This window comes from Pelobates fuscus, chromosome 9 (genome assembly GCF_036172605.1).
Source record: "Pelobates fuscus isolate aPelFus1 chromosome 9, aPelFus1.pri, whole genome shotgun sequence".
Lineage (NCBI taxonomy): Eukaryota > Metazoa > Chordata > Amphibia > Anura > Pelobatidae > Pelobates > Pelobates fuscus.
The window spans coordinates 138,195,700-138,210,036 of record NC_086325.1 but is presented as its reverse complement, the minus strand read 5'-3'; the positions used below and the strand labels follow the sequence as shown (position 1 = coordinate 138,210,036).

Genomic DNA, 14,337 nt, shown 5'->3' with positions numbered 1-14,337 from the left:
CAGCACAAGCCAAACACAGCCCTGTCCAATCAGCATTAAATCAATGCATCTATATGAGGAAAGTTTGGTGTCTCCATGCAGAGGGTGGAGACACTTAATAACAGTCACACTGCGCAGCACTACCACAGGAAGCACATCTATCAGCCATATGAAGAATGGCCACTGGAGGTATTCCTAGGCTTTAATGTAAACACAGCATTTTCTCTGAAAATATTGTTTTCTGCAAAAAGCCAGAAAGGAATGATTACACTAACCAGAACAAATACAATAAGCTATAGTTGTTCTGGTGACTATAGTGTCCCTTTAAATGACCACTCTTTATTTAACAAGATCTTGGCTTCTAAAAAAAATAAAAAATTATAATAATAGAATAAAATAACTTTAACATTGTCTGGGTATCCTGTGTTTAAACAACATTTACTCATAAATACACTGAATTAATAGCTCTTAAAGGTAGACAGCATTAACCAATTAAATGAATTCCATTGCCCTTCACAGATATTGGGCTATACACAAATTTAGCACTACACCGGTTACTGAGTAATAATGCAGGGAGGACAGACAAAAATAAATAAATGGAAACGGTCAGTGACTTATGTTATTTTATATAATAGATGGTTTAGAAAGATGTCAACCCAAGGAATACAAGACAGCATGCGGCTGCCAGTCCCACTATCAGTATGAGAAATTAAGTATTTTCTTTCAAACGCATGCAATTTTTTTTTTTGTTTTTTTTTTTTAACATCACTATTCCTTCTCTGTAAATTGCACCATTGAATAAAGCAATGAAAATCACCTATAACTTGTGCTAACCTTTTTACACTCGTGATGCTACATATTCTCTTAAGAAAGAAAAGCATAAACGGCAGGGAGCCAACATGGAGGTATCAGTTCCAGGACAGAGCAGTGTTGATTTCCACATGTAGACCTCATACACACAGATACTTTATATGTAAACATATTACAATTCTAAGACGTGAGATATGGGTAGTAAATCAAGCGTGGGGTGTCCCTTTAATTTTTTTGTAAATAAAGTTTTTGTTGAGTTTTTCAATAAACGTAAGCTCAAATGTTCAAGGTTCCTAAATGGACAAAAAATATTACACATAGCAATCAATGTGATCACTGTACATTTGGGCGATTGTCATCGGTAGCCGATGATATTTACAAATGTCTAACTTGAAATGAGGTGTGAACAATACAAGCGCTACGTAACAGAGTACCAATTGACTAGTAAAAAGAGAAGAGCCTCTGTGAGAGGCAAATGAGACTAAAAGGGTGAGAGAAACTGGTAACCCGGGGCCATGGGAGAACAATGACTGCTGGCCTAACAACGCCGCAATGAGCCAAAGCTTCATAGCTTTATAGGTAAGGGAGTAGCTGGGAAATGTCAGGCAAGAATACTGTAGTCAGCCATTGGGCCCATGTACTCTGATAGACCTGTGCCTTACTCTGGGCAAAAAGGATCAACTTCACCAGAAGCCTTAGCTTATTCATCTTGGTAAACCCTAGGTGGGGGAGGACACAAGTTTTGTTTCAAGAACAGTGGAACCACTTCTTTGGTAACGTTTAAGATTCGCATGGTGAGAGATTCTTTTTATCTCGTGAGGTTGTAATAATCGTGTGCTGCAGGAAAAAAGGAGCTGGGCTGAAGGGTGGGGGATTGCCAGATAATTTCTGTAATATAGCATGTATTTTCCTCCAGTATGTTACAATAAGTGGGAATTCCCACCAAATATGTAGAAAGGTGCCCATAGCAGAGTGGCACCATCAACATAGACCAGCAAGGTCTGTGTAAATTGCCTTCAGTAGTTTGGGAGTTCTGTACCAAATTGTAAGGACCTCCTAGGCCTTTTCCTGGGACTTACTAGGGCATGTCAGTTTTCAGGCCTTTCAACATGGGTCACTAAGGCTCCCTTTTACGTATGATAGACGTCATCGACAGACAGTCCCTTGGTCATTCATAGCTTAGGGCACAAAGATGCACTAAGTTACATATCTTAAATCTCTGAGCAGAGGTGAGAGTTTCACCTATTGTGGTTTTCCATTTGCTCACGAATGAGTTGAGGTGAATGAGGAGGGTGTTGTTTCAAATGGAGGGTACAGTACATGTAGCAGACACCATGTGGTAGTGGATTGGGATTGTCATAGGGGAGTTCAAAGGGTGTGAGTTCCCTATGCAATTCTGTGGTACGGTGGGTATAAACCTCTTCAGCTGTGCGTACCTAAAGCACTGCATAATAGTAGCCCCCGTGTCAGTTAAGAGGGCTTGGAGGGATTTTTACTTGCCGTCAGCGACTGCATGTCTCAACTATGGTGTTTTCGTTTCAAATAGAAGAATTTAAACAGTGTTTCTGTGATTTGAGCAAAACAAAGGTATTATCACACTTTGCCCCTAGGGTCACGTGGCTATAGGCAGGAATGAATCTGTCTTTACAAATATAGGAATGGGGTAACATTTTAAATTAACAAATAATTATTTTTCAACAGGCCTTGTTCATTCAAATGTAATACAGATGTTGCCAATCTTGTATTTAGTTATTAATGTGTCACATTCCGGAGAGGAAGTGGAACCAATATAAACAATATAAATGAGGTAGACTCAAGTTCACATCTATAATGTTACAAGGAGCACAGAAAACAAGAGGAAATACATATCACATGTTGTGGGATGGCTGAGTGAGTGGGATTGTGAAACCTGATATTAAGTAGAAGTAGGCATGTCACAAGACAAGTTAACAAGAACGCACTAGGAATGTCCCATTAGGTATACATAAAGGGGTGCAGGATAAAATCAGTTTTCACTTGTAAATAAAGGGGTTCAAATGAAGGGGTGCAGGGTGTGGTGGTAAAAGAAGGGGTGCAGGATGAATTATGTTCATGGATCTAAAGGTATGTGAAGTGGAATGGGGTTAAAGGGACATTCTGGACTTCTAAAGCACTTTAACTTGTTTAAATGCTTTATGTGCAAAGAACGTGTCCTCTTTTTTCAGTTTACAAAAAGTACAGATTTCAATACCAATTGGCACTTTTATAAATTAACCTTGTTACACCACCCTGGCTGTCAATCTGACAACTGGTCCTATTACTTCCTGGTTTGATTAGTTTAGTGAAACTAAGCTCAAGAGGCAGCAATTGCCCAGAGTACCTGCCTTGTAAAGACTTCTCATTGAGCTGCATTGGGAAGTCTGTGATTGGACAGCCACAGAAAGTCTGAGTGGGTTAGAAGGGGAGGACTTACAAAGGCTGTAGACAAGAGATCTGTGCTTTTTCCAAGCTGTTATATATATATATACCCCCAATGGAAAAAAAAAGAATAATAGCATGCATGTTTCCTTTGGGGATATATCTACTAAACAGTGATTTTTATTTTATTTTCTAGAATTGGGCAGTGGAATGTCCCTTTATGCATGTTCCATGATCTGGTAGAACATGAAGGGGTGCAGAGGAGAAGCATGCTCAATTACTTGGTGGTAAATAAAAATGTGCAGGATTAAGCATGGACAATGATCCCGTGAAGCGCAAATGGGTGAAGCGCCAAGTATTTAAACCAGTCTGGTAAATGAAGGTGTGTAGCATAGTGATCTGATAAATGTTTGCAGGTGGTGCATCAATAGTTTACTGGTAAATAAATAGATGTAACGTGTGGAAAACAATGTAGATGAAAAGGCACTATTTTACATTGTGCAGGAAACTCATTGCATGACCGATAAAAGGATAATATGGAACTAAAAATAAAATGGAAAAATGTCATGACATGATTTGTGAAGGAGAGAAGAAAGAGTTAATTGAACTGGTGTAAGGAGAATCATGTTAGAAAAGACATGTTGAAAGGAGGAGACATGTGAAATGTCATGTGATCTCTTACACTGTGGAATGCAGAGAGGCATGTCACTAGATGGGATACATCATGGAATGTACAGGGTATAGCACTGGATGTGATACATTATAAAATACACATTGACATGTCACTGAACGGGATACATCATGGAATGCAGAGGCATGTCACTGGATGTCATATTATAAAATACACTGGGACATGTCACTGGATGTCATATTATAAGATACACAGGGCATGTCACTGGATGTGGTATTATAAAATACACAGAGACATGTCACTGGATGCGCTATATTATAAAATACACAGCGACATGTCACTGGATGTGCTATATTATAAAATACACAGGGCATGTCACTGGATGTCATATTATAAGATACACAGGGCATGTCACTGGATGTGCTATATTATAAAATACACAGCGACATGTCACTGAATGTGCTAGCTAGATTATAAAATACACAGAGACATGTCTGAATGGGATACATCATGGAATGCAGAGGCATGTCACTGGATGTCATATTATAAGATACACAGGGCATGTCACTGGATGTGGTATTATAAAATACACAGAGACATGTCACTGGATGTGATATATTATAAAATACACAGACATGTCACTGGATGTGCTATATTATAAAATACACAGAGACATGTCTGAATGGGATACATCATGGAATGCAGAGGCATGTCACTGTATGTCATATTATAAAATACACAGAGGCATGTCACTGGATGTGCTATATTATAAAATACACAGGACATGTCACTGGATGTCGTATTATAAAATACACAGAGACATGTCACTGGATGTGATATATTATAAAATACACAGCGACATGTCTGAATGGGATACATCATGGAATGCAGAGGCATGTCACTGGATGTCATATTATAAAATACACAGAGACATGTCACTGGATGTGCTATATTATAAAATACACAGAGACATGTCTGAATGGGATACATCATGGAATGCAGAGGCATGTCACTGGATGTGCTATATTATAAAATACACAGGGCATGTCACTGGATGTGCTATATTATAAAATACACAGGGCATGTCACTGGATGTGCTATATTATAAAATACACAGGGCATGTCACTGGATGTGATATATTATAAAATACACAGGGCATGTCACTGGATGTGATATATTATAAAATACACAGGGCATGTCACTGGATGTGATATATTATAAAATACACAGGGCATGTCACTGGATGTGATACAATATATAATGCACAGGGCATGTCACTGGATGTGATACAATATATAATGCACAGGGCATGTCACTGGATATCATATCATGGGATGCAGAGACATGTCACTGGATGTGATACAATATATAATGCACAGGGCATGTCACTGGATGTGATATATTAGAAAATACAGAGATATACATTATAAAATGCATAGACATGTGAATGCATGTGATATATATTATGAAATACACAGGGCATGTCACTGGATGTGCTATATATTATAAAATACACAGGGCATGTCACTGGATGTGCTATATTATAAAATACAGACATGTCACTGGATGGGATATATTCTAAAGTACAGACATGTCACTGGATGGGATATATTCTAAAATACAGACATGTCACTGGATGGGATATATTCTAAATTACAGACATGTCACTGGATGGGATATATTCTAAATTACAGACATGTCACTGGATGGGATATATTCTAAAGTACAGACATGTCACTGGATGGGATATATTCTAAAATACAGACATGTCACTGGATGGGATATATTCTAAATTACAGACATGTCACTGGATGGGATATATTCTAAAGTACACAGGGCATGTCACTGGATGTGATAACACATGATGGAATTCAGGGGGGAAGTCACATGACCATGTACCCCTGGAAGGAGGGAGGGGGGTCACACAGATAGTACTATGTATGTCTTTATGTCTGAATGTACTTACGTGCCACAGGTCCGCAAACTGTGAATGAGGATCCGATCCACTTCCTCCATGTCCAGCCTGCACCCCTGCCCTGTGTGAAGCCTGTGTACCTGTACTCCCTGGCTGAATGTGGCAATTCATCTATAGAGGAGTTTGTATAATACTGTCTGTGTGCTCAGCCTGTGTGCATAATACTAGTGTCTGTTTATCTCTGTGCCCGGTGTCATTCTCTGTACATAGCCTATCTTTTACACTTAACTACAGCACACAGGAAATCGTTCACCTCCGGACTACACGCCCCACAATGCAATGGGCGCGTTACTAGGCCAACTTCCCCGCCGCAGCTGCTGGGATGCCCCTGAGTTGCCTGGTGACCGGAAGAAACCATCCGCCCATCACCCCACGGGGTGCACGCCGGGAAATGTAGTGCGGAATCGAACACAGACAAAAAGAATGTAGAGGGTACCAGTTTGATCAATGAGCATGCTCTGCAGGTCACTGGGCACCCAGATATTTTTTTTGAATATATAAATCTCTATTTCCCAAAATATTTATGTGTACCCATGTCTATGTATTCAAAATACTATGCATAGGTTTCCAGGGCAACAGGGTTATTTATTAAAGTGAAAATTCAAAGTAAATGTCAAATTTAAGGCCAAAGTAGCCAGACTGGAAAAATTATCTTAATTCAGCTATGATTTCAGGTCTACTTTAGCCTAAAACTTGAAATTATCCTTGAATTCTCACTGTATTGAATAACCCTGCATGTTTTCCTGCACATGCATCACTTTTAATGCTGTTTTTAATTATTATTATTATTATTATGAGTATCGCCATTTATATAGCGCCAACATATTCCATGGCGCTTTACAATATTATGAGAGGGGGATTTATCTATAAATAGTGTGATGTAATTCCAGTAAAATACAAGTTTAGCAGGCTAAGATTGCCACAAGGCATATGTATGTATATGTGTTTGTAGTATCAGTTAGTTAATAACACGTAGCTAAGATACTGTCATCACTGTACTGACCAGGTGCAGGAATGTAAGAACTGGAATTACGCGTCCCTCTCCTTTGTATCAGATGAGCCACGTGGTTAGACCGGATGGATGAGTTTAGACTCTATTCATTAAATAGGTTAAGGGTATGTGTGGGTGTAGTTAATTGTGGGAGGAGCTACAGTGCTATATAAGGAATGTACTCTATGTATTCAGTACTCAGACTTTGCTGTATTTTGGTGACGCTAGTCCCTCTGAGTCCCGATCGGTGATCCAATAAAGAATCTCTTCCTTCCTGAAGAAACCTGTGTCCATCTCTCTGTGCTTGGCTTCCGTCAGTTTCTCCGGTATCATTTGGTGCATTGGCCGGGAAGCTCATCGTTCAACGGTAGCTGAGAGGCAGAGGCGTGAGACGGTCTATCTTTGCCCACGTTCTCTACGGCTGCACCCCTGAACTTCTGCGTGGACCTCCCTTCGTCTCGGCGCCACTGGTCTGTTGTCCAGGAGATCATCGGCCTCTACGTGAGAAGTGCTGGGGTGTCCCCGTCGATGAGTGTGAACTCAGGTTCAGGAACGAGGAGGTAAGATAACTGCTGTTTTAGACGGCAGGACCCGCTAGGGGTATACCGATTGTGCGGTAGGCCCATAAGGGGTTTTTGAATCTGTATCTGCCCCCTCTGTCGGAGGGAAGGAGCGAAGGCGCACCGCTCGATCGAACGCTCTTTAGTCAGACCGTTTGATTTGGTTAGTCAGGCGGGGTCCTGGTGTAAGATAGCCCTAGCCGGACACCGGTGTCTTGTCTAGACTAGCGTTCTAGGGTGTATATTACGTTCGCTAGGTCGGAGGGACCGGGAGACTAAGCGGCGCCTGTGTAAATTCGGTTCGCTAGTTCTCATCCTATCTGGGCTAAGTGGGAAGGCGTGTAAATTTGGAACCCACTAGACTTTTGATAGTACGACTAAGAGGCGCCTGTGTAAATTCGGATCTCTAGCTCGTTGTATAGTGCGACTAAGAGGCGCCTGTGTAAATTCGGTTCTCTAGCTCGCTATGTATATGTGGTGATTGGGCAGTGTGGCTAACCAAAACGGGTGTATATAGTTTTAGGTAGTCCATTCAAGGTACTGGCCAATAGTTTAGTTGGGAATTGTAAATGTGTTAACGATTGTTTTAGTAAAGTGTATATCTTGTTAGATAGCGCGAGCTCAGCCGTCTAGCGAGAGTGTTAATAGTGTGTTGCTGTATTATAGTGCACGGTACCATAACCCTGTATATTTACTGACATTATATAATAAGTACTAATCATTGTCGTCCATTGCATGTTTTAACACCATAACCACTAATAATTGTATTGTGACCTTAACTTGTGCTTTGACCTATGCTAACCGTACTGTAACCGCTATTTGTAAAAGACGATGTTACTGGGGTGTGTTATAGACGGGTAATTCGTATATAGAGAATTATAGCGTGGGTGACTGTGTAGTTACGCCAAAGGGCATAATATTGATTATATAGTGACTGGTGTAGCAGCTGTGTGTGTACGGGAATTCCCTGAGTGTTTATTGTTATTGTGTACGTTTCACTTGGTAACCGTACCACGTGGTGCTGTTGCCAGAGGAAACGGGTGTGACTGTTGAATAGTACGCGTGTATAGTAATCGTTGTCAACGACGTTCCACTGTTAAATATGGGTGCGTCGCAGTCAACGATTCCGGATCCCTTAGGATGTATGGTTAAGAATTTTAAAAAGGGATTCAAAGTTTGTGATTTTGGGGTAAAGATGTCTCCTGTACGTTTGGTCACTTTGTGCACTAGGGAGTGGCCTACTTTGGTTGCGGCATGGCCGCCACGTGGCAGTTTGGATCCAACTCTGGTACAGCGCTTACACGTGGCTGTATCAGGTAGGCCTGAACTTTACGGCCAGTTTCCTTATATTGATTGTTGGAGACAGGCCGTAAATGACTCGCCAAAATGGCTCCGGACATGCCACGAGGAACAGTGTCGCCTCATGGTAGCTAGGACTTGTTCGTCCACTAGGGCTGGTGTTAGGCCCATTTTGGACACGCCCCCTGAGTCCGAGATCCCTTTGCCGCCCCCTTACTTTCCGGTAAGAGGAAGTGACGCAAATACAGGAAGTCCTGTAACCCTTCCCTCACTACCCCCATCCACTTCCGCTTCCTCCTCCAGTACAGGATCCACCCCCCCTCGTACTAAATCTCCCCTTCCGGAACCAGAACCCACCCCCATTAGAAACGAATATCCTGATTTGGCGCCACTTCAGACTTCCGGTCAAGCTTCATCTAGCTCGGCCCGAAGTGTTCTATTCACTACCTTTTCCCAAAACCAACCTCCCACATCCCCATACCCTATCTCTCCCCGACCGGAACCCATGACTGACGCTTCCCTACGTAGCCCCATCCAAACCCGACAGTTGACTGGTGCCCAACAATTAAAGCACTATCAGATGCCTCTTCGCTTAAATCCCGGGTCAGCTTATATCGATGCCGCAGGTCAAATGGCACACGCTGACCCTGTCTTCGTATATGTCCCTTTCACCACTACCGACCTTTTAAACTGGAAGACCCATAATTCCTCGTATACTGAGAAACCACAAGCCATGACTGATCTGTTCACCTCAATAGTACAGACACATAATCCGACATGGGCTGATTGCCAGCAGTTATTAATGACTTTATTTAACAATGAGGAAAGGACAAGAATAAATCAAGCAGCCATTAAAGCATTAGAGGATAGAGCCCGTGCTTTGAACCAAGCTAATCCAGCAGCATGGGCCGCAACACATTATCCCAACACTGATCCCGATTGGAACGTAAATGGTGCTGATATGGTTCAACTCAGAGCCTATAGAGACGCTATAATTGCTGGCATGAAAGCCGGAGGAAAGAAAGCCATTAACATGTCGAAGACAGTTGAGGTGATCCAGAAAAGCGATGAAGCGCCCAGTGTCTTTTATGACCGATTATTGGAGGCGTACCGCTTGTACACCCCCTTTAATCCGGAAGACGCAGACAATTCCCGAATGGTGAACTCCGCCTTTGTCAGCCAAGCTTACGGAGATATTAAGCGCAAGCTACAAAAGTTAGAAGGGTTTGCAGGTATGTCAATCACCCAACTAATGGAGGTAGCTAATAAGGTGTATATGAATAGGGAAACAGAAAGCAAGAAAGAGGAGGAGCGCAAGATGCGTAAAAAGGCTGATATGCTAGCGGTAGCGATCGCAGGCGTAGATAAACGGGGCCCAGATAGAGGCAATAATAGATGGAGTAGGGAGCCTTTGAGTAGGGATCAGTGTGCGTATTGCAAGGAAGAAGGGCATTGGAGGAACGAATGTCCGCAAAGAGAGCAGTACGAGAGAGACCAACCCAGGGCAGGCTACGGAAACTTTAGAGGCAGAGCGAGAGGTAGAGGAGGTCCCGGAGGGAGTAATGGTTATAGAGGGAGTAATGGGAACAGAGGAAGTGTTAGGGAAGACAGGTATATTCCAGCAGCGCAAAGGTCTCGCGATAGAGAAGGTAGGGACTTTGTAGGATTGGCTGACACGGTCATGGAGGACTATTGATACCGACCGGGCTCCATCCCCCTTGGTCGAGCGGAGCCTATGGTCGATGTATCAATAGGGGGGAAAAGGAGTGCGTTCATGATCGACACTGGTGCTGAACATTCAGTGGTGACTAATCTAGTTGCTCCTCCATCTGGAAGGACTATTACTGTGATAGGAGCAACTGGAAGAAGTGCTGAAAGACCGGTTCTTAAAAGTCGACTCTGTACATTGGGAGGCCACGTAGTAAAACACCAATTCCTTTATATGCCTGAATGTCCAGTCCAATTGCTGGGACGTGATATGCTATCCAAATTACAAGCGCAGATTACGTTCCTACCAGATGGAACAACATCTTTAAAGTTTAATGGACCTTCAGGTATTATGACTTTATCCGTACCAAAGGAAGAAGAGTGGCGACTTTATACAGTGTTGACTAGCCAAAACCCTAGGAGTGATGAGACATTGTTTAACATACCAGGAGTTTGGGCAGAGAACAACCCACCAGGACTGGCCCGCAATATTCCACCAATAAAAATTGAACTGAAACATGGGGTTTATCCAGTGAGCCTAAGACAATATCACATTCCGCAGAAGGCTAAGAAGAACATCCAATCCTATCTGGATAAGTTCATACGGTATGGTATCCTAAAATTCTGTACTTCCCCCTGGAACACCCCATTGCTGCCTGTTCAAAAGCCCGGCACAGATGAGTATCGACCTGTGCAGGACTTAAGAGCAGTCAATGATGCGGTTGTTAGTATACATCCAGTTGTACCCAATCCATATAACCTGCTTGCTTTAATTCCGGGCGGGGCTACTTACTTCACAGTTTTAGACCTCAAAGATGCCTTCTTTTGCCTCCGAATTGCCGCAGAAAGTCAATGTATTTTTGCTTTCCAATGGGAGAACGCTGTAACGGGCTCAAAACGCCAAATGACTTGGACAAGACTGCCCCAAGGGTTTAAAAATTCACCTACCCTATTTGGTTCAGCCCTAAGTCAAGATCTATTGGATTTCGAGTCCATCCCAGGAGAGTGTGTATTGTTACAATATGTAGATGACTTGTTGATAGCAGCAGTTACAAAAGAAATCTGTCAGCAAGCAACGCACGATCTACTACACATTCTCTGGAAGGCAGGATACAAGGTGTCTAGAAAGAAGGCTCAGTTGTGTTTGCCAACTGTCAAGTATCTGGGGTTCCATATCTCTGAAGGTCAAAGAATTATGGGGCCAGAGAGAAAAGAGGCTGTCTGCCAAATACCAATACCCAAGAATAGAAGACAAGTGCGAGAATTCTTGGGGGCAGCAGGCTTCTGTAGGATATGGATTCCCAGCTATGCGATACTGGCAAAACCTCTGTACGCAGCTATCAAAGGTACAGAGCACGACCCCTTCCTATGGACCCAAGAACAGCAAACGGCATTTGAAGATGTGAAGAAGGCTTTGATGAGTGCCCCAGCATTAGGTCTACCTGATCACACACGACCATTCTACCTGTATGTACACGAGCAAAGAAGAATGGCTGTGGGAGTATTGACACAGTACTTGGGATCATGGCAAAGACCTGTTGCCTACATGTCTAAACAATTGGATGCAGTGGCCAGCGGACTTCCACCTTGTCTAAGAGCCGTAGCTGCAGCCGCCCTGCTAGTAGCTGAAGCCGATAAACTCACTCTGGGTCAAGAACTTTATGTACGAGTCCCACATGCAGTACAGACGTTGTTGGATTACAAAGGAAATCATTGGTTTAGTAACAGCCGTATGACCAAGTATCAAGCAATGTTGTGTGAAAACCCAAGAGTGCATTTAGAGACTGTAAACACCTTAAATCCAGCTACCCTTTTGCCACAACCTACTGAAAGTCAACATGATTGTTTGGAAGTAATGGATGAAGTATTCTCAAGTAGACCAGATCTTCGTGATTTTTCCATCCAGAACCCCGATGTTCAATATTATACAGACGGCAGTAGTTATGTGAAAGAAGGGATCCGCTATGCAGGATATGCAGTAACAACCATAGACAAGGTGATAGAAGCTCGGCCATTGGCGAAAGGAACATCAGCACAAAAGGCAGAATTAATAGCACTAACACGAGCGTTACAATTGGCTGAAGGTTTAAGAGTAAATATCTATACGGACTCTAAGTATGCGTTTTTAACCACTCATGCCCACGGAGCTTTGTATAAAGAAAGAGGACTACTGAATTCAGAAGGCAAAGAAATCAAGTACGCAGCTGAAATCCTACAACTATTGGAAGCAGTGTGGGAGCCGAAAGAAGTCGGTATCATACATTGTCGAGCGCATCTGAGAGGAGATGGTGATGTAACCAAGGGAAATCGGATGGCAGATAGTGCAGCTAAGCGTGCTGCTGAATCAGGAAGACAGGAGTATGTAGGGCATATAGCTGCTCTTATACCAACTCCACTGTCCCAATGGACTCCAGTTTATACAGCTCAAGAAGAGGAGTGGTTAAAGACTGAACCGGGAAAGTATCTGGAGAACAAGTGGTATCAGCTAGAAGATGGAAGAATAGTTATACCAGCATCGCTAGCGGTAGAAATTGTCCAAAATTATCACAACGGGACACATTCTGGGAGAGACAGTACTGAAGAATCTCTTAGAAAACATTTCTACATACCAAGATTGTCCAACTTGACTCAGGCCATTGTACGCAGATGTGTAACGTGTGCTAAGAATAATGCAAGACAAGGACCAGTAAAGCCACCAGGAGTTCAGTTTATGGGGGGACTCCCCATGTCCGATCTACAAATAGACTTTACAGTGATGCCTAAATCGGGTGGACATCGTTACCTGCTGGTAATTGTGTGCACCTATTCAGGCTGGGTAGAAGCATGTCCTACTCGTACAGAGAAAGCAGGAGAAGTTGTGAGATTCCTGCTACGAGAAATAATACCCCGATATGGACTACCCTGTTCTATAGGATCGGACAATGGTCCAGCTTTTGTTCACCAGTGCCTACAACAACTGACTCATATGCTTGGTATAAAGTGGAGGCTTCATACTGCATATAGACCCCAGAGTTCTGGTAAGGTAGAGAGAATGAATAGAACTATAAAGAACCAGTTGGCTAAAATGTGTCAGGAAACCCAACTTAAGTGGAACGTTCTCTTACCTATAGCCTTATTGCGAATCCGCAGTACCCCTACCAGAAGGATGGGCCTCTCTCCTTTTGAAATCATGTATGGGCGACCACCTCCCGTACTTGGTAACTTAAGGGGGGACTTGAGTCAGTTGGGAGAAGGAATTACCCGGCAGCAGGTTGTAGAGTTGGGTAAGACTATGGAGGAGGTACAGAAATGGGTACAAGATAGATTACCTGTGAATATTTATCCCCCTGTTCATAGTTATCATCCAGGAGATCAAGTGTGGATTAAAGAGTGGAATAATGTACCGTTAGGGCCCAAGTGGAGAGGTCCTTATGTTGTTCTTTTGTCTACCCCTACAGCGATAAAAGTAGCAGAAGTGACTCCGTGGATACATCACTCCAGGGTTAAACCAGCAGCAGTCGATTCTTGGCAAGTTACAGCAGATCCAGAGAATCCCTGCAAGATCCGGTTAAAACGCACTACTCAGTCGGAGTAACGAGGAATTATTGTGGATTACAAATTTTATTGTTACAGGTGTGAGTGAGAAGGCCATAATAAAGCCTGTCCGCTTACCATCACATAGTGTATAAGCCAGGAAAGTCTCGAAGGGACACCTGTGAAGATGAGCAGAACTCCATTCCCTGCAGCCCCTCACATCCTGGAAGCTGAGGCGCCATCGCACGGACGAAGACTGAGGATGACGGCGAAAGATGTGCTTTTGATAGTGTTTATTTATATGTGTTTTTATATTCAGGAAGGTAGAGGTACCGACACTCCTAGCTGTGAGGTATGCATTAAGACTACGAGAACAGGTAACCATATTTCCCAAACCCTAATTTGGCATTCACAATACGAATGTAAAGGAGATGTATCGAGATGTAGATACTTAAATATAGATTATAGTGTGTG

At 42.8% G+C, this 14,337-nt stretch overlaps 1 protein-coding gene across 1 annotated transcript in view; it reads right to left on the bottom strand.

Annotated features, from left to right (window-relative positions):
* Window positions 1-6,112, bottom strand: part of CCDC22 (coiled-coil domain containing 22) — a 29,040-nt gene extending 22,928 nt beyond the window's left edge. The window contains exon 1 of the mRNA XM_063432518.1: window positions 5,785-6,112. Within this exon, the coding sequence (XP_063288588.1) occupies window positions 5,785-5,834 (50 nt within the window). The 5' untranslated portion in view covers window positions 5,835-6,112. The remainder of the gene's footprint in view (window positions 1-5,784) is intronic.
* Window positions 6,113-14,337: the final 8,225 nt, after the last annotated feature.